Source organism: Bos grunniens, chromosome 8 (genome assembly GCF_055505025.1).
Source record: "Bos grunniens cultivar Pamir isolate PY7600 chromosome 8, Bosgru_T2T1.0, whole genome shotgun sequence".
Taxonomy (NCBI): Eukaryota; Metazoa; Chordata; class Mammalia; order Artiodactyla; family Bovidae; genus Bos; species Bos grunniens.
Window position 1 is genome coordinate 94,915,771 of NC_141172.1, and position 20,055 is coordinate 94,935,825.

The 20,055-nt window shown below is 35.0% G+C and overlaps 1 protein-coding gene across 12 annotated transcripts in view; it reads left to right on the plus strand.

The window, feature by feature from the left end:
- Positions 1 to 20,055, plus strand: part of FSD1L (fibronectin type III and SPRY domain containing 1 like) — a 65,042-nt gene that overhangs the window by 28,610 nt on the left and 16,377 nt on the right. For 3 of the 12 annotated variants that reach the window (XM_086315776.1, XM_086315790.1, XM_086315778.1), the window contains 6 exons: positions 928 to 950; positions 7,519 to 7,640; positions 12,258 to 12,467; positions 13,636 to 13,734; positions 18,074 to 18,203; positions 18,829 to 18,861. In XM_086315776.1, coding sequence (XP_086171902.1) covers positions 928 to 950; positions 7,519 to 7,640; positions 12,258 to 12,467; positions 13,636 to 13,734; positions 18,074 to 18,203; positions 18,829 to 18,861 — 617 coding nt within the window. Of the gene's footprint in view, positions 1 to 927; positions 951 to 7,190; positions 7,300 to 7,518; positions 7,641 to 12,257; positions 12,468 to 13,635; positions 13,735 to 18,073; positions 18,204 to 18,828; positions 18,862 to 20,055 lie in introns of those variants that run through there. The other 9 variants (XM_086315779.1, XM_086315780.1, XM_086315783.1 and 6 more) reach the window with 6 other exon arrangements.

The window sequence follows — 20,055 nt, forward strand, 5'->3', positions numbered from 1 at the left end:
GGATAGAGTTTCAGGCATAACAGCCATCTTCTACATCAGATGTGTTTTTAATTATGCTGCTCAGTGTAGGGAAAAACTTTTGTTGGATCTATTATATGGTGTGTAGATTTAAAGGGGATAGCATTGCCTATATTTTTCATCATTTTTCTTAGATGTACAGTACCAAAAAATAGCTGTGCACTCTTCCTAAATTTGTGCTAGGATTCTCAAAAAAAGAAAAAAAGATATCTTAAGTAGTGTAGGTTTAAGTTGGCAGCTTTTATGAAGTCATCTGAGGGAAAGACCCATTGCTGCAAGTGTTTCTTTGGTTTCTCCTTATCTGAATTTTTGCCATTACAGCTTCATTCTTTGGGGTAAAGGGTTGTAGAACTGCAGCCTAGTTTTATATGTTAGCAGGCAAGCTCTAGGAATACAAAGTCCTTGCCCATGTGGAGGCAAATAGAGAAAGCTTGGAACAACCATTATGAAGTGGTGAAAGAGATCTCTGAAGAAAATTTGGAGAGCAGATTTGAAATATATAAGAAACCATCAGAATGCATAGAAATGTGTGCCCCATGAAGGAGATTGAGTGTTCTAGTTGAAGAGTATCAGACTGAATGAAGGTGTGAATGAAACACACTGGTGTGTGTTGATAATCTTAAGGTAAGAAAAAAAATTTACAGTCATCTGAAATTAGTTTGAAGTGTTAAATTTTCCTCCTTATTTTAAGGTGATATATCTTTATATGGGGACCAGATTTTCTATAGTTCTAACATCACATTGTGCAAGCTGACATGAACTGTACAAATTATAGGAAATTTGTTTTGGTGAAAAAGAACTAATCTGTTCCAGGGATTTTATCCTAACTTTTCTTGCATGTCACTGCCATTGAAACTTGCATGAAAAGCACTAACTGCCTTCTTTCTCTTCTCCCTGATTTGCTCCAAGGCTGCCAGACAGATCAAGGATAGGTATGATATAAAACCTACATTTTTTAAAAGTATCAACATTGAAATCAGAAATGAAATTCAAACAGTTTCTTATTAGAATCTCATTAGTTAAAATAAAAATATCTAATGGCCAAGTACAGAAAAAAAAAAACAGCATCTTCTGCCTATATTCTAGAATAAAGAACATATCAGCAAGATTTTTTAAAAATACAGTTTTGGACAATTATGTGCTTCCAGAAGAATTTCATTTCTGATATAATGTAGTTTTAGTATAGTCCTTAATTAGCTATGCTAGTAGATGGGAAACCATTTTGAATAATGTAAAAAATATTCCTGGAATGCATATTTTGTTGTTAAATTTTATAAGCATGTCTTATTTTATGAAAAGTTACAGCATTATATTGTTCCTCAAGAGCTAAAGCACTCCTCCTTCACTGCCCTCCTATCTAATATATTTGTATTCTCATTTCATCCTGTTCCTGGTGCCATCTCTTTCTGTTTCTAATGCCACTGCTGTCTAGTTGGTGGGAAGAGGAAAAAAAAAATGGTGACAGACTTTGGCTTAAAGGTCTTTACCATTCGCAGGGCCAGGATGAGGAAGGGTAATTCAGTCCTTGTTGTAAGAATATAGCAGAGGGCTGTTGGCAGCTTTGGATTGGGTTATCACAGAAGGGATGGTTTTGATCGGCCTGGCTAGTCACTGAGCATTGACTATAGTGAGATTGTCACTTTTCAAGTTTCTTCTTTTGAGGATTATGAAATTCTCTGAAAGGCATAGCTCTTCAAAGCACCACTCTGAGTCCTAGATGAAATTATTCATCAGATAATTCGCAAAATTATTATTTATATATTGTGTGAAAACCAGTGTTGCTGTTGTTAACCTTGGCTGAAGACTTGTGTTTTTCTCGTGGCCTTTTATTTGACTAGAGGGAAGATTCACATTGACTTTCATAGCATTCTTAGCACAAATAATTTTTCTATTTTTTGTATGTTTTATTTCATTTTAAAATAAATTTTTATCATAGTTGACTTAACAGTGTTTTGTTCTGCTCTACAGCAGAGTGGATCAGTTATACTTGTACATATGTCTACTCTTTTTTTAGATTCTTTTCCCAAATAAGTCATTACACAATATTGAGTAGAGTTTCATGTGCTGCTGCTAAGTCACTTCAGTCGTGTCCAACTCTGTGCGACCCCATAGACAGCAGCCCACCAGGCTTCCCCGACCCTGGGATTCTCCAGGCAAGAACAATGGAGTGGGTTGCCATTTCCTTCTCCAGTGCGTGAAAGTGAAAAGTGAAAGTGAAGTCGCTCAGTCGTGTCTGACTCTGTGCGACCCCGTGGACTGCAGCCCACCAGGTTCCTCCGTCCATGGAATTTTCCAGGCAAGAGTACTGGAGTGGGGTGGCATTGCCTTCTCCCGTAAAGACATGGGTTATTCTTATAAATCCTGATTATGAGAGTTTAAGGTGAAAAGTATTGGCTGTATGAGGAATGGATGCTAGGTAGGTCAGTGTTTTGGATTAGCTTTGGGTTGTGTCTCCTAGACTTTGCTATAAGTAATTCATCTACTGTGGCTAGATTATTATTTTATTTTGCCACCTCCTCCATTAAATCCTCCTCTGGTCCCTGATTTTCTGGATTAGAAGTCACTTCCTAATCAGGTTTTAGGCTGCCCAAAGACTTTTGAGAAAAGCCTTGCAAAATCTTCTCTCGTTCTTGTCCTTGGAATCTAAATGGTTCTCTGCCTCCCAGATTCCTGCCCTTACCCCTGACTTATTTCTCTTTGTCCTGATTTGTCAGAATTTAATTTTATGATCAGTGTTCATGGCTGAATATTCTTCAGTGAGTCTAGATGTCTTTGCCCAAAACCAGCCTCTTGAATATATTTCATAATACCCAGAGTATCCAGGTGATCTCAAAGGAGTCAAAGTTCCTTTTTTTCTGCCAGAGCAGCTCCATTTTTTGTTGCTGTTGTTTTTCAAAGTATATGTTTTTTTTTTTGCTACCTTCAAAGTTTGTACTTCCAATGTAAGGAACATTTCTGAGTCTTGGCTTAATTTTTTTTAATTTGGCTTTTTATCTTCATAATGTTCAGGTTTCTCTGATACAGTTTTTACGTGCTCTTTCAGGAAGCAAGCTTCTAGAATTCAATATTGATATTTTTAGTACAAAAATAAACATATAGTCATAAGAAAATAATTATCTTCATTAAGGGAAGGAAGGATTACTTCCTTATAAGAGAGCAGAAGTGGTATTTAAGGAATGGATAACATAGCTGAGCAGGCAATCAAAAAATAAAGTATCTATGAGAACTCAGTACTTATTTTCTGTGATAGATATTATACAGAAGAAATGGCAGGAGTGACAGGAAAACCTAAAGAAATGATGAGAAGATAATACATAGATTTTTAGAACTTTAAAAATCACTAGTATAGGCTTCCAACTGCTTAGTCAGATTGGAAGATGATTAATTGAGGTATACTATGAAGAGTTACTAGTTCTTGAAAGAAAGGGATCATGAAAGAGAGTCAAGTTAATGTAGTAGGTAGTTTGAAGAAATTGTGTTCATTCTTACTATTTTGCAGTTTTCTCTTTGCAAAAATAAAACTAGGAAGAAGAGATCTTTGTATTTAGCTTGTACTATTAAAAATGAACCAAGAAAGGCAAGATGAATTAAAACATCGCTAACCACATGGATCTTGTAATGTAGAGACATATATGGATTTTAGATAGTTGGGCTGGGCTTTGAAGCATCATTCAGTTCAGTTCAGTTCAGTCGCCCAGTCGTGTCCGACTCTTTGCGACCCCATGAATCGCAGCACGCCAGGCCTCCCTGTCCATTACCAACTCCCGGAGTTCACCGAGACTCATGTCCATCGAGTCAGTGATGCCATCCAGCCATCTCATCCTCTGTCGTCCCCTTCTCCTCCTGCCCCCAATCCCTCCCAGCATCAGAGACTTTTCCAATGAGTCAACTCTTCTCATGAGGTGGCCAAAGTACTGGAGTTTCAGCTTTAGTATCATTCCTTTCAAAGAAATCCCAGTGCTGATCTCCTTCAGAATGGACTGGTTGGATCTCCTTGCAGTCCAAGAGACTCTCAAGAGTCTTCTCCAAGACCACAGTTCAAAAGCATGAATTCTTCAGTGCTCAGCTTTCTTCACAGTCCAACTCTCACATCCATACATGACCACAGGAAAAACCATAGCCTTGACTAGACGGACCTTTGTTGACAAAGTAATGTCTCTGCTTTTGAATATGCTATCTAGGTTGGACATAACGTTCCTTCCAAGGAGTAAACGTCTTTTAGTTTCATGGCTGCAGTCACCGTCTGCAGTGATTTTGGAGCCCCCAAAAATAAAGTCTGACACTGTTTCCACTGTTTCTCCCATCTATTTCCCATGAAATGATGGGACCGGATGCCATGATCTTCGTTTTCTGAGTGTTGAGCTTTAAGCCAACTTTTTGACTCTCCACTTTGACTTTTATCAAGAGGCTTTTTAATTCCTCTTTATTTTCTGCCATAAGGGTGGTGTCATCTGCATATCTGCATCATTATTTGTAGATATATTCAGTCTAAAAATAAGTTCAGTCTTTTAGAAAATTATTGCATAGTTGTACCTCTAACTTTATTTTTGGAGATTGAAATTTTCATTGTCTAGAAAATAACTTGTTTTTAGGCTTTGATAAGCCTTTTTAATGTGTTTTTAGAGAATGTTTTTTTCCTTTGAGGCCATAGTGATTTTATGGCCCAGATTTATCTTGAAAGGTGTATGTGCTATGCTTTTATTTATTGTTTTGTTTTTGATAGGTTTTAATTGAAGTATAGTTGATTTACAGTGTTGTGCTAATTTCTGTTGTACAGCACAGTAATTCAGTTATACATGGATATATGCATTTTTAAATATTATTTTCCATTATGATTTATTACAGGAGAGACCATTATGATTAAATCAAGTTTATAGATAAAGATTCAGGTTTCAGTTCTTTAAAATACTCTCAGATATTTTTCTCAACAGTTTTCAACGAACTTTTAAATCCCCATGTTTAGAAGCAGCCAAATTCACACCTGTTCATTGATTCAGTGGGCATTTACTAAGTACCTGTCTGAATATAGCTCTTTAAGAAATCTTTAAATCTGTGGTGGGAGGTGGAAGGGAGGTTCAAGAGGAAGGGGGACATATATATACCTATGGCTGATTCATGTTGATCTATGGCAAAACCCAACACAATATTGTAATAAAGCAATTATCCTTCAACTAAAACTAAACTTAAAAAAAGAAAAGAAGTCTTTAATTCAGAAGATACTAGAGCTGGAGAGAACACATGTAAGACTTAGCCTTTGTTCCTAACTTCCTATTGATGTAATCTGAAATTGTACATTGAGAACCAAGAGCTTAAAGTAGTAGTGTGTGAAATTCTTAGCATTACACTTGGCATTCAGTTAAGTGTGAGTTCCTTTCTCCATAAATTGTTTTTCAGTATAGCACAACCTTCTTAAGAAAAAAATTGAAGTATAGTTGATTTATAATGTGTTAATTTCTGCTGAACAGCAAAGTGACTCAGTTACACATATGTACATTCTTTTTTATATTCTATTCCATTATGGCTTAACACAGGATGTTGAATATAGTTCCTGTGCTTCACGGTGGGACCTTGTTGTTTATCCATTCTGTATATATAGTTTGCATCTTGTTCTTGCTAAATCATACCCAACTCTTTGCGATCCCATGGACGGCAGCATGCCAGACTCCTCTGTCTTCCACTGTCTCCCAAAGTTTACTCAAATTCATGTGCAAGTTAGCATCTGCTGACCCCAAATTCCTGCTCTGTCCCTCCCCAGCTTCCCCTTGCCAACCCCAAGTCTGTTCTCTATGCCTGTGTGTCATTTTTTGTTTTGTAGATAAGTTCATTTGTGTCTTTTTTTAAGTTCTACATATAGGTGATATATGGTGTTTGTCTTTTTCTTTCTGACTTCACTAAGCATCATCTCTGGTTGCATTCATGTTGCTGCAAATGGCATTATTTCATCCTTTTTCATGGCTGCATAGTATTCCATGGTGTACATGAACCACATCTTCTTTCTCCACTCACCTGTCTGTGGACTTTCAGGTTGTTTCTGTGACTTGGTTATTGTGAATGGTGCTGTTAAGAACATGGGGTATGTGTATCTTTCTGAATTACAGTTTGTCCAGATATATGCCCAGGAGTGAGATTGCTGAATCATATGGCAACTCTGTTTTTAGTTTAAAATCTGAGGAATTTCTGTACTGTTTTCCATAGTGGCTGCAACAGTTTACATTCTCACCAACAATGTAGGATGGTTCTCTTTTTCTGCACACCCTCTGCAGCATTTATTATTTGTAGACTTTTTTAATGATGGCTCTTCCATTGTGAGGTGTGTTGCCTCATTGTAGTTTTGATTTACATTTTTTTAATAATTAGTGATCTTTTCATAGCACTTTCTTCTTGATAAATAGATCAACTATTGTTCACTCTTTGTTACTACTAAAGTGATTACTTTTCTAGTTACCTAATAAAGTAACTGAATACAGCAACATGTTTAATCCCTTTCATACCATTGATCTTAAGGGTAGTTTGATAGATCTGAATGGCTAGTCCTGGTATTCCTTTTGTTCCTGCAACTCTTTTCTTCCTCTCCCAGATTCTGTTCTAGGAGGACAATGGTCATGAATAGTATTTTGGTGTCATTCTTTGACCAAAGATAATAAGGGTAATTACTTTGTGATATATGTAGATATCTACTATAATATGAAAAGTTGAAGTTTGAGATAAAGTAACAATAGAGTATGGGAACTTCTTTTAATCTCTAGTTTAAATTGACAGAACGATTTCTGTCTACTTTAGGTAAAATGAGCTCTGGTATGGTTTCTTTCTTTTTTGTTATGTATACTATATTCATCTAAAATATATTGAATGAGTTCCTACTATTTCCATGGCATATGGTTTCACAGGGCTGTTTCTTCTTGTCTGCTTCCATTCAGCTGATGTTAATACATCAGAGTGATAGCTTCTAGCATAGTGTTCAGAATTGTGATTTCACTTCTCTCCTTCCTCATCCATAGCCTTTCTTTAGCACCTACCAAACAATACAGTGTTTGGTCAGTGTACTTTACTTTTATTTAAGGACACGTGGGATGGCTGTGGTGACTAGGCAGAATGTTTGATTCAGGTGTATTTACCATTCATTATTTGGCATATGAAAAGGAGTGAGGCTGGCATCAGGAAGTCAGATTGAGTTTACAGAGATTCAGATGACTGTTGAGTCCGTTAAAGATGATTTGTCTCTTGAGTCTTTTGTGTTTTTATGAAGTTTTATAAAACTGACTGGAGGAAAGTTCTTTAAAGGTTATTTAAATGTCTTTAAAAACATTTTACATTTTTTAAAGTTAATTTTCAAAAGATCTAAAAGCAAATTTCTACTAGTTTTGTTATCTTTTTTAATAGCTTCAGAAACCACTAGAGTGGAGAAATAAGTTCTATCTGTTCACTTTATAAATTAAATATGATGTGATACTTCCCATTCTTTTATTTTTAAAAGAATGTTTATGTCTGTCTTTGCTATAGAGTAACAATGGCTTCAGCCTTTCGCCTTTCTTTGAAACCAAAGGTCAGTGACAACATGACTCATTTAATGGTGGATTTTTCTCAGGAAAGACAGATATTGCAAACTTTGAAGTTTTTGCCAGGTAAGTTAGTACATATATTACATATAAAGTTATGTGTAAAACCTCTTTCTTCCTTTCAAGATTTTTTTGTAATGAACATTAGAATTTGAATATTAAGGAAATATAGTGTGTTTTTCTTTTTTGTTCTTCAGCTAAGGAATAACTGAATTTGCTAGTCTTTCTTTTTAGAGAATTATGTTACTGACAGTAAAAATTGCAGTTTTAGAATCCTAGTACAGGATACCTCTTACTGCTGGTTTAGCAGAGAGAAGCAATGTACTGTTATGGTTAACGCTAAGTCTTGGGGCCAGACTTGTTAGATTTGAATTCTGGCTGTGACTTACTTATTATATAGCCTCAACAAATTATTTAACTTCACCTCATTTTCTTCATCTTTAAAGTGTGATGTTATCCTTCCAGGATTTTTATGAAGATTACGTGAATTGAGACCTCTGAAGCACTTAGAGGTGTTAGCACATAGTTAACACCTAATGAATCTTGATTGTTATTATTACCATTGTTGTGGTGGCTTCTGGTTCAGGTGGAGTTAATAATGTGTCAACACCGGTTTATTAGAATATTAGTATGATGATATTCCAGCAGTTGAAACCATTTAAAATCAAGTCCCACTTTATTGTTAACTGTTCACGTGTGTGAAAGAGCCAACTAAGGGCCTTTTGATTATTCTCTTTTTACTAGCATCAAGTAGTATTAATTAAGTGGATAGCTAAAACAGTTTGAACATGGTGCTCAGGAAATCTCTGGAAAGTGAAGTGTTTTACTTACAGGCTTACAGTTTTTGGAGGTTAGCTGTTTTTGATAGAGAATGTTAATCATATGAAACCATTCTTTCCTTCTATGAGAATTTGGTCCAGGACTTTAGAATATAATTGGAAAGACAAAGTTAGTAGTCAAGAAACTATAGTAGAACTAATTATGGTAACATAAGTGAAGTATTAACTTGTATGGTATAGATCAGAAATTCTAGAGGAGTTCAGAGAAGGAAAAGATGAGAGAAAAAATCATAGTTGTAGAAGAAGAAAGTATACATACTTATCAGTGGGTGCCTGCCTGTAAATGGGCCTCTCAGAATTGCTAACCATTATATTTTCATTTCACTATTTTTCTAAATTCAGGAGAGTCAGAAGTGGTGGACTGTCAATATATGCATGAGTAGTAGTATTTTGATTAAAAAAAATACGAAAAAAGCGATCTTCTCACCATTACTTCCTTCTCGTGGATTTTCAGTGATGGCTTAATAAACCCAGGCTATATCTGCTGTACAGTCAAGTAGATTGCATGCACAGTTAGGATTTCCTCTTTTGCAAACTCTTAAGACAGTCTGAAGGAATGAGGTGTAATAAAAAGCAAGAAATCTTTTTGTGGAGGAGTTTCATCCTGAAGGAAGGTATAATAGGTTGTTAAAATTCATGAAAGGTGAACTCATACCATTAATTTTTTTATATTCTGCTGTAGCATAAAAATTTCCTATAAGATGCAGTCAGATAAACTTAAAAATGAATACCTGCATCCCTTAATAGTTCATTCTGTAAACACCACACAGATCAACTCTACACTGCATTATGTGTAGTAAGGGGTTGTGGACTTACCTGAGTCTGAAAATTGGAAGTAATACTGATGGATGATAATAATTATGAGCATTTTCTTCTACACTAAGCCATTATTCGTACATTGAAGCTTAGAGTTTGTGTCCTCCTTTCTGAGCTTCGGCAGTCAAGAAGAGAGATGTGCTTGTGGCAGTGTTCTTTTACACTGTTCAGTTCTTTTACATTCACGTGCAGAGAAGAACCTTAGTAAAATTCTTACAATGTCCACACAATTTGTTGCTTTATGGAAGTTGCTGTGAATTGCTTTCCATTCTTATTTTTTTTAAGAGAGTTCTTTGTTCCCTAATATTTTTATATTACAAATTTACTACCTTTCTTCATTTCCTGAACTTTATTCCTACATTTGTTGAAATTCTTCTCTTCTATATAGGATATTGGGTGAGCTTCCCACGCATTAGATTCAAGTCACTCTTAATTTGACATGTGACTCTTTTTTCAATTTAATTTTTATTTTATATTGAAGTATAGTTTATTTACACTGTTGTGTGGCTTCAGGCATACAGCACAGTGACTCAGTTATACATATACATATATCCATTTTTTCAGGCTCTTTTCCCATGTAGGTTATAGAATAGTTGACATACCACTCTTCAGTTAATTCAGTCGCTCAGTCCTGTCTGACCCTTTGTGACCCCATAGACAGCAGCACACCAGGCCTCCCTGTCCATCACCAACTCCCGGAGCTTGCTCAAACTCAAGTCCATTGAGTCGGTGATGCTATCCAACCATCTCATCCTTGTCATTCCCTTTTCCTCCCGCCTTCAATCTTTCCCAGGATTAGTATCTTTTCAAATGAGTCAGTTCTTCACATCAGGTGGCCAAAGTATTGCAGTTTCAGCTTCAGCATCAGTCCTTCCAATGAATATTCAGTACTGATTTCCTTTAGGACGGACTGGTTGGATCTCCTTGCTTTCCAAGGGACTCTCAAGAGTCTTTTCGAACACCACAGTTCAAAAGCATCAATTCTTTGGTGCTCAGCTTTCTGTATAGTTCAACTCTCACATCCATACATGACTACTGGAAAAGCCATAGCTTTGACTAGATGGACCTTTGTTGGCAAAGTAATGTCTCTGCTTTTAATAATACCACTCTTAAATTTAAATAAATAAATCAATAATTTATTAATAATGTTAATTAAATATTTCATTAGATAAATATAAATAAAATACAAATGTGTTTATATATAAATATAAAATATAAATGTATTAATATTTATGAAAATAATAAATAAATAAAATGTAAAATAAAATATCTAGATTTTCTTTTTACCTGCCAAGTTTGCTTTCTTTGGGGGCCATTATTCATAAGAAGGAAGAATCTTCTTGCCAGTACATTCTTACTGCAGTGATATTAATAGCTGAATTTGAGACATGGATTTGTGGAGAGTTAGCTGGACCAACTTACAGATTAAGTGGTATTTTATTTATACAAGCCTTTTAGGACTTCAATACAGGTTTTAACTCAGCAAAATTACAAAATTACTACATGCCACAGGCCTTTACACTTCCTCATATGTAGGCAGGGCACAGCATATTAAATTTATGAATGCCCGTGATGTCTTCCCATAGAAATGAATAGTAGTCTGTATTGCTTATGTTCCAGTAATAGACTAACATCTATAATGTATTATTAATAAATGAAGTTCACTCTGTTATTAGAGTTCACTCTGTTATACAGTTCCGTGGGTTTGGTAAATGTGTAATGTCATGTCTCCACCACTACATTACTTACAGAGTAATTTTACTGCCCTAAAATTCCCCTACACTCTGCCTGTTCATCCATTCAATCCTGCAGCCTTGCTATGAGCTTGTTATTTCCAGGAATTTTTCTTTTGATTCTTTGGGATTTTCTACATAGACAGACATGTCATCAGCAGACAAAGACAGTCTTATTTCATCTTTCCTAATTTGCATATCTTTTACTACTTTTCCTTGTGTTAAAGCATTAGCTGGAACTTCCAGTACAGTGTTGAATAGGAGTGGAGAGAGGGGACGTCATTGCCTTAGGGGAAAGGTGTCTAGTTTCTCAACCCTGATGTTACCTGTAGGGGTTTTTTTTTGTAGATATTCTTTATCAGGTAAAGTTCCCTAGTTTACTGAGAGCTTTTGTCATGAATAAATGTTGGATTTTGTAAAGTATTTTTTCCTCTGTTGATTCACATCATATAATTTTTCTTCTGATCATTTGAATTTTCTTCTACTGATATAATAAATTAGTTAATTTAGAATGTTGAACCAGCCTTACATGCTTGGAGTAAATCTTTCAAAGTTTTTTTTAGCAACAAGTGTTTAAATACAATATGGCACAGTTTGACACATTTCAGACACATCTGTATCACTGGAGGACCATGTTCCCCAGTTAGCCTACTGTTTAAATGGAACATCTGTTAATGTTGAGGAGCTATGTAAAACCTCTTTTATGGAAAAGAAATTGATTAATTTTCATACATGTTAACTGTGACTCATTCGCTGCATTTTGTTCTAATGAATCATGGAACTCTGGAGAAACATGTAAAAATTCTTAAATATTTAACAGGGTTGCAGATTTCATTTTTGTTCAATGTTGAGGAATCACGGTTAGTCTATAAACAAGATTTTTAAAATACATTGCAAATATTTTGAATTATTTTAATCATTGGATTCAAAGCAAGTTATTTTATTTTGTCAGCAGTAATTTAATTTATGGTCTCCAGCTGTTTGAAATAGCAGATTAGACGTAAGTGTTGAGAAGTAGCAAATAATTCCCGATTCTTTATTCTTAGCCTGTTTGAATTGCTTTTTGCCAACTGTGTTTTTAATGTACTTTGAATGCGTCTGTGAAAAACTTTGAAATATGAATTTTAAAACAGCTTTGAAAAATGATTATTTTGCATTTATAAGATATCCCTTCTCTTAGCCTGATTCAGTTTAACAGTTCAAAAGCAACATGAAAAAGCATAATTTGAATGACAGACACAAATATTGGATTAGTACTATAGTGAAAAATGAGCTTTTTTTTTTTTTTGCTTCAGTTCCCAAAGCTCCAGAGATAGATCCAGTAGAATGTTTGGTGGCTGACAACTCTGTGACAGTAGCTTGGAGAATGCCGGAAGAAGATAACAAGATTGATCATTTTATACTGGAATATAGGAAAACGAATTTTGATGGACTTCCACGTGTAAAGGATGAACGATGCTGGGAGATAGTTGATAATATTAAGGGTACTGAATATACACTATCAGGTAAGATGACTGCATTTCGTGAATCTCATTCTCGGAAAACAGATATAATTGATGAATTTTTGATTTATATTAAAAGATCAAGTTATTCAGTTTCTTTAGCCAAGATGACATTTTTGTATATTTGTTATAGAAATGAATTTTTCTTAAAATATCAAGAAAACCTTCATTTTAGTTAGTTCTGGATATTTGCACTCTGGTAAAACAATATGTGAAGGGATATTGTAAACACTGTCTCAATAAAATTTAATTTTTTCTTTAGTTTTCTAACAATAAAAAAGCTGTCAATTTTCTAGATGTATGCACTGTGCCTCATTTCAATGATACTGTAAATATTTGCCTTTACCTTTTTATTATTACCTTTATGGTAATACTTAAAGTTGAGCTGTGACTTGATAGTAGAAATTTGTGTGTTGGCTTTTGATAGTCTTTAAAAACATACCTCTGTATATAGGGGAGTTTGGGTATTTGAATGGGCTGACTGTTGCCTGAGATTTTTAATGTTTGTTTTACGTGAGCAGTAACATTGGTATTGTTATCATTACTGAGAACCTAACATTTGTCAGAATCTGGGCTGAAGTTCACAGGACATCTGGTTTTATAAGTACAGTGCATTTCAGTTAGTCCTTACAGTTGTGAGGTTGATTTTTCCTTTTCCATGTTACAGATATCCAACTGTGGCTCTATGAAGTTGTTGAATGCCCCATAGCTAGTAATTTTTGGATTGAGATGTTAATCTGGTCCTGACTAACTTTAGAATTTTGCTATTAATCCTTACGCTTTACTTTGTCTTTAAATTCATTTTTTACTTGAGAAACAAATATAAAAATTCTTTGGCTACTTTCCAGAAATTGAGTATGTTGTTTTAAATCATAGCATCTCTCCATGAATGAAACCTTACTTATAATGAGGCTTGAGAATATTTTTTTATTGCTAAATTTAAAAAGCCCAGTGATAAACTGCATAATTCATTTGTTTTGAAGAAAATAATAGGTAAATCATGATTCCTTTATTTCAGGCATTATCACTCTGTTAACATAAATTTGTACTCTTTCTGAGTAAAAAGATAGTTCCAAGGAGGGAAAAAAGTCTGTTTGAAGGTTCATACTCATACTTTTGGAGTAGAGTCCTTTACTTTTCATATCTCAAGGCTGTTTTTCATTTTTTTCAGGTTTAAAGTTTGATTCAAAGTACATGAATTTCAGAGTGCGAGCTTGTAACAAGGCTGTGGCTGGAGAGTATTCTGATCCAGTGACTCTAGAGACCAAAGGTAAGATCAATAGCTGTTGTTCACCATGAAATAGGACTTAACATGTGAAGTTGTTCAACACTTTGTAATAGGAAACATTTCATGTATAGTTGCCTTCCTTCCCCACCTTCATACCCATGCCATCCTGCACGCCCCCGCGCCCCCCCCCCCCACAGAATTCTCATCAGGAGGTATTTTAAGATGGGAAAATTAGGACTACAGTAGTGGATTTCATTGGTTTCTCTTTTACCCTAGTATTCAGATGAGTCAGGGGCTTCCCTGGTAGCTCAGACAGTAAAGCTTTTGCCTGCAGTGCAGGAGACCCAGGTTTGATTTCTGGGTCAGGAAGATCCCTTGGAGAAGGAAATGGCAACCCTCTCCAGTATTCTTGCCTTGGAAATCCCGTGGACAGGGGAGCCTAGTAGGCTACAGTCCATGGGGCTGCAAATAGTTGGACACGACTGAGTGACTTTCACTTTTAGATACGTGATATAGACCAGTGATGGTATTATGTTCTCCCATGGATACTTAGTTTACAAATTTCAGTCTAGTATAATTACATTCCCATTGCTGAGGTTTTCCCAGAGAATGGATTGTGTCTCAATAATAGGAAAGTATGTATTCAGTTTAGTTCAAGTTCTTTTTGTTTTCATAAATCTTATTGTAGAAATTATTATTTATACAGTTAGTGTTTACAAAGCCCTCTCACAAGTCTTTTATTTGATCATTGAAACCATCTTGAGGGATCAGTAGAACAGATGGTATTGATACCCATTTTGTAGGTGAAGAAAGGGATGTTCAAATATGTTAAATAACTTACCCATGATCCCGAAAACTAGCTTGGAAAGGTGTGAACAAGAATCTTATTTACAAATTCTCTGCCTGCCTTTATTGTGGGCCAGGAATGTAAGTAAGTGCTTGTAGTCTCTGAGAACAATTTGAATTTATTAGAACTCAATGTACATGAATTTGAACAAACTCCAGGAGATAGTGAACGGTAGGGGAGCCTGGTGTGCTGCAGTCTGTGGGTTGCAAAGAGTCAGACATGACTTAGTAACTGAACAGCAACAACAAAGAGTAACATATTTAAACACAGAAGATTTTTCAGGTGTTTACCAATTTGAAGGCCATAATGTTATAGATCTTTCCAGTCATGAAATGATAATTCACTCAGTTTACTTCCAGAATCAGTATCTACCTGTTGTTAGATAGTTGGGCCTTTGAGTGTTTCACTGACCTCCAGTTCACATAGCATTTGAATAGGTTTGAATGCTAGAAGTTTGATATGACTTAGAGGCTGGTATAAAAATATCGTTTTAGAATAAAACAAGAAATTCATAAGTTATTGACAGGTCAAACTCCTAAGAATATGATTGTATTAGATTTAAAAAGCAAAACAAAACTAAGTCAAAGTAATTTGGATTAGCAAATGTTTTTATTTGAGAACTACAGATAACTTAGCCAAGAAATGCAGTTACCTAGAATTACTTGTTAACAAATTGAAATTGTGGTTTCTTTTTTTTACCATTTCAAAATAAAGTCATATTTACAGGTAGATAATCTTTTCTATATAACATGAACTGTTTTCAGCCCTTGTGAGGTAAAATTGCATTATTGTTAATATCCTCCTCCAAGAATATTTTATCTTTTTTTATTTCTTTTGTTCCTTTTCCTTTAATATTGAGTGACCAAACTTGGGCCTAAATGTGGTGAGTTGTACATTTCCATGCAAATTCTGTAGATTCAGGAAAATAGAATATCTGGCTTGTAATTTCTTTGGAGCTGGACTGTCTGCTCCCATTAGCAATGTCTAGATCTTAACTAGTCAAATTCTTGGTCTTAGGGTTTGCAGGGAAAGACTAAGTTGATTCTAGTCCTTTTGAGCTGTTCTCACTATGGGGTAAACCCCTTGGGGTTGGGGTAGACTGATACTCAACCCTGAGGCCCACTGAACCTTCTAGGACCTTCTGGGAGACTCAGTAAAATTATCTCTTAAGAAGCTGTGGGTCACAGGTTTTCTAAGGTTATTCCATACCACTGGAGTGGCTACTAACGACAGCAGGAGCTCCAGAGAAAAGTCAGGTTTTTTAAAGTACCATGGTAAACAGTTGTTTACTAATTTTTTGACTTGCTGTAGCCCTTTTTGACCAACCATTAGAAGTAAATATATGAGCAGAGAATTGCAGGGAAGGGGAGAGAGAGACAGAGATTAAATAGTTGAGTCCTACCAAAACTTCATATCCTGCCACTTGTGGTGCCTGGTGTAGAAGGTAGTGAACCCTGTTAATATCTGTCTCTCCAGTGTATGTAATTTCTTCTTTTATTGAAATTACCAAAAGTGATGAATAATATGATTTCTTATGACCAGAATTTTTAAAGTATCTCTTCCTTGTAAAGGTAAATGATGTGATACTAATCACCAGTTGCTTTCTAGCCTCAAATGTTAGTATCTATGATATAATTTTACAGTACGAAAAGTAGCCACCAACCCAAAGTAAACACATAAAACATATCTGTGCCTTATTTTTTTTTGGTACTTTGTTTACACAGACTTTTAAAGATAAGGAAACTATTATCTGGCTTCATTACAGGCTTAGTAACAGTTGAGGCTTCCCTTTTGAGGCCAATCTTTTTTTTAAACTTCATGGTGAAATATTATCCTTGTTACTTAGAGAGCCTCAGTGATTTAGTTGAGGCTTCATGAAGGGACAGTGTCCAAAAAGGAAGAGAGAAAAGATTGCACCCCTGAGTTTGAAACCTATACCTGTCTGTTTGGGTGTTATGGTATTTGATAAGTCTGGTCTCAAGTAGCTTGAGGGATAATACCTGTTTTTGCCACCCTTGACTCTACTCTTATCTTCATCATCAAACATAGGGAATAGCTTTCTGATTTTTTTTCTTTCCTTAGGATTTTAACAAGCAGCTGAGTGTTGATGGCACCTTGAGTTATATCCACTGTTTCTCTCAAAAATTCAGAAGCCCTCACATGTATTAACTAATAACTAATGTAGAGGTTAACTCTGTTCTCTTAAAACAGTTCATTCTTAGTAATACAGGGTCTCAGTTTTGGATAATCCTAACTTTCCAGTCACCTCCCTCTTGATGAATTCTATTTCCACTTTTACTGGAACTGTGTTATTCTTCTTTCAGTAAGTTCATTTCTGTTTACATGCGTGTTTTGAAAGCTATTAACTCTTTTGCATATTGTATGACATTTTCTGGAAGTGGTTATGGTGAGTCAATTTGTATTTAGAATGTTTTAAAATACAGTGAACAATAGGTCAGCTGAATAGGTGAAATTAAAGTGGTCTTTACAAAACAGTAGAGTATAAAAGGATTCTTCATGCACTAGATAAGCATTAGGTTTTCTATATGAATATTTTGTTGTTTGATGATGAATATTTCACAGACACACTGAACCTTTAGCTAAATCACGTATTATCCTTAAGTGAAATGGGGTATTGTAAAGCAATATTTCTTCAGTGAATACTTATAAGAAATTTAAACTTTTGGAGGGAAATATAACTAATAAGCAGATTTATTGGTAACTGTGTAGTAGATGATACTTTGCTTAAAACGCAAATTCCAGAAATTGCATATTAAATTGATACATTTCAATGATTAACCCTCAGTATCCAAAAGGAACAAGTGATACTATGTTAAACTGATTTCCTAAATTAGCAGTTCTAAGTAAGTTTTATGAATAGTACAGATAGTTCCCCGATACCAAATAATTTGAAAAGCGTAGTTTTGTGTTGTATTTTCTTAATTTGTTAAGTAACCCTTTTCCCCCATCTATTCTTTGCCTTGTAAATGCTCTTAGCTCTATCAGCTGAGTTATTTCCCTTGCTTCTGCCATCATGGCCTATTTCTCCCTGATTGCCTTATTTTTGAAACTACTGAGAGTTTAAATATGAAATTATTAAATGTTAGAGCAAAAGAGAAAATATGTGTGTGCCAGCGTCTATAACTTTTTACACCACATCACTTTCTCCTCATCCTTGATTCTACTAGCTCCTCTTTCTGTTTAGTCGTAACAATCAGCTGATTCTCTTATAATAGGAAATTGAAGCTATTGTGCTAATGGAGAGTCCAGCAGAAGGAAAAACAGAAAGACCAGTGACCATGCAAGTACATTGTATTTGGTTGGAGTATAGGATAGCTATATAGAGGAGAATAATGGGAAATAGAGTAGAAATTAGTAGATTATGGCTTTATCATTACAGACTTTAAATCTCAAGGTTAAGAATTGAACCTTTATATACAGTATTGAAATCTGTTGAGTTTGAAAATAATATGATGGCTGTGCTTCAGAAACTAGAAATATGCTACATTAAAAATGAAATATTGTTTTGGTTAGCACTTAATTTCAATTTGGATAACTCATCCTCCCATTTGAACCTGAGAGTTGAAGATACCTGTGTAGAGTGGGATCCTACTGGAGGAAAAGGTCAAGATAGTAAAAGTAAAGGAAAAGAGAACAAGGGCAGGTAAGCTCACTTATTAAGTTTGTGATTTGGATTAAATGCTTGTACATTGATTCTTATTTGACAACAACTAGAAATGAAATGCTTATTATTAACACCAAAGTGAAAAATACAATATTGTTTGCCAGTACTTGAATTTGTCATTAACATTTTTCATTATTTTTTCTTAGTTTTTTCCCTAATCCTCTTCTTACTTATGTCTTTTATTTCAGTATTCCATTTCTTTTCAGGTTATATCTACAGCAATGTGAACTGCTTAGAGAGAAGTTCCTAGCATAGTTCCTGAATGTTAGACTTACAGATGACCTCTTTTAGCTGAAGGTCTGCGTTGAATGACAACTTTTAGCATGTACAACCCCAGTGTCGGGCCCCTGGTCAGCAACCTTGTGAACCAAAGAGACAGGCTTGGGACCTTGTGTTATTGTCAGACTGACTTAGGTAGTCTTAAAGTATGGAGGCCTCTTTTAACAGAGATGAATTGTACTCAAACTGAAATAAAGTGTAATCACTGTTAAACAGTGAATCAAAAGAAATCCCTCAGCTGATGTTTCATCTGATTTTATTATATAAACTGTTAAATTTAAGTTGTAAAGCAGTCTCTTAACAGTTGCCTATTTTTATCTGACAGTGTCCATGTTACTTCACTGAAGAAACATTCAAGGTGATGATCTATGTCTGTCTAGTTCTAGGATCTAGTATATCTAGCTTGGCTGAATAACTTAAATTTTTCTTTAACCAATAAGCAGAACCCATTGCAGCAGCCTTCATAAGCTAAAATATTGCTTTGTGTAGACTGTCTGTGTTGGTAGCTTATGTTTTGGATTTACAGCATTATATAGCATTATGCTTCATATTATTTAGAGTATACTGTCTATGATAACAAAACAATAAGCTCTGCTTTAAGTCTTTCTTGAATTGATTTCGTTTATATGATTTTTTTCTGCATTTACTTATACCTGGCATCTTTCTTGTTGTGCTGTATTCAATATATCTAACATTACAGCTTTGCTTTTACAAATATTTGACATGAAGCAAGTTTAAAGTGTTCTATGTTTTATAATAATCATACAATTTTAAAAGTATCAAAGATTTAAAAAAAAAAGGTCATTACTGAAATTATTAGAACAGTGCCAGAAAGATGAATCATTTCAAATTGCACAAGTAATAATGTACTGATTTGAAGATACCCCATATCTTTCCCGGAAACCAGAATGTGTTCTCTTTTCAAAATTATTGTCTTCTCTTTTTTCCAGTTTATTTGCTTCTTATTGGTGAAAGTGATTCATAGTTGGTGTATTAGAAATTGTAAAATGCTGCTGGATTTGATAGGATCATTGAAGTTTGGTCATTTGGATATTTTTAGACTACTTATAATTTCATCATGCTGTTTCTCTTTCTCTCGTCTCTTTAAGTGTATTTTGTATGTGGGCTACTTCTGGAATGTTACATACATTTATTCTTTCCATAAATATTTATTTACTGTAGGATGTCAGCTGGATATTGTGGGGTTCCTGCCTTCAAGGAATTTGCCCTAACTTATGTAGACGAGCTATCTCTCTCTCTATAAATAATAATAATATGAGATAGAGATTGTGTTTAGTAGTATGTGTGAATCAGGGAGTTTCGAGGGAGAAAGATTTCCTGAGCTGCCAGATGCTGAAGTGGTCAATTAGGACAGTGAGCCAAACCGAAAGTAACAGTGCACACTTTGTTCACTTACTGTGATAGTGTAAGAGGCCCAGAGGAAGGGGTGCCGGGTCGCCCAGTGTTCCGTTTTCACAGCAGAATGGCACAGGGTGAGGGTTAGGTAAACCAGAGCAGAGGGCAGATGGTAAGTATCTGAGGACCATCTCGC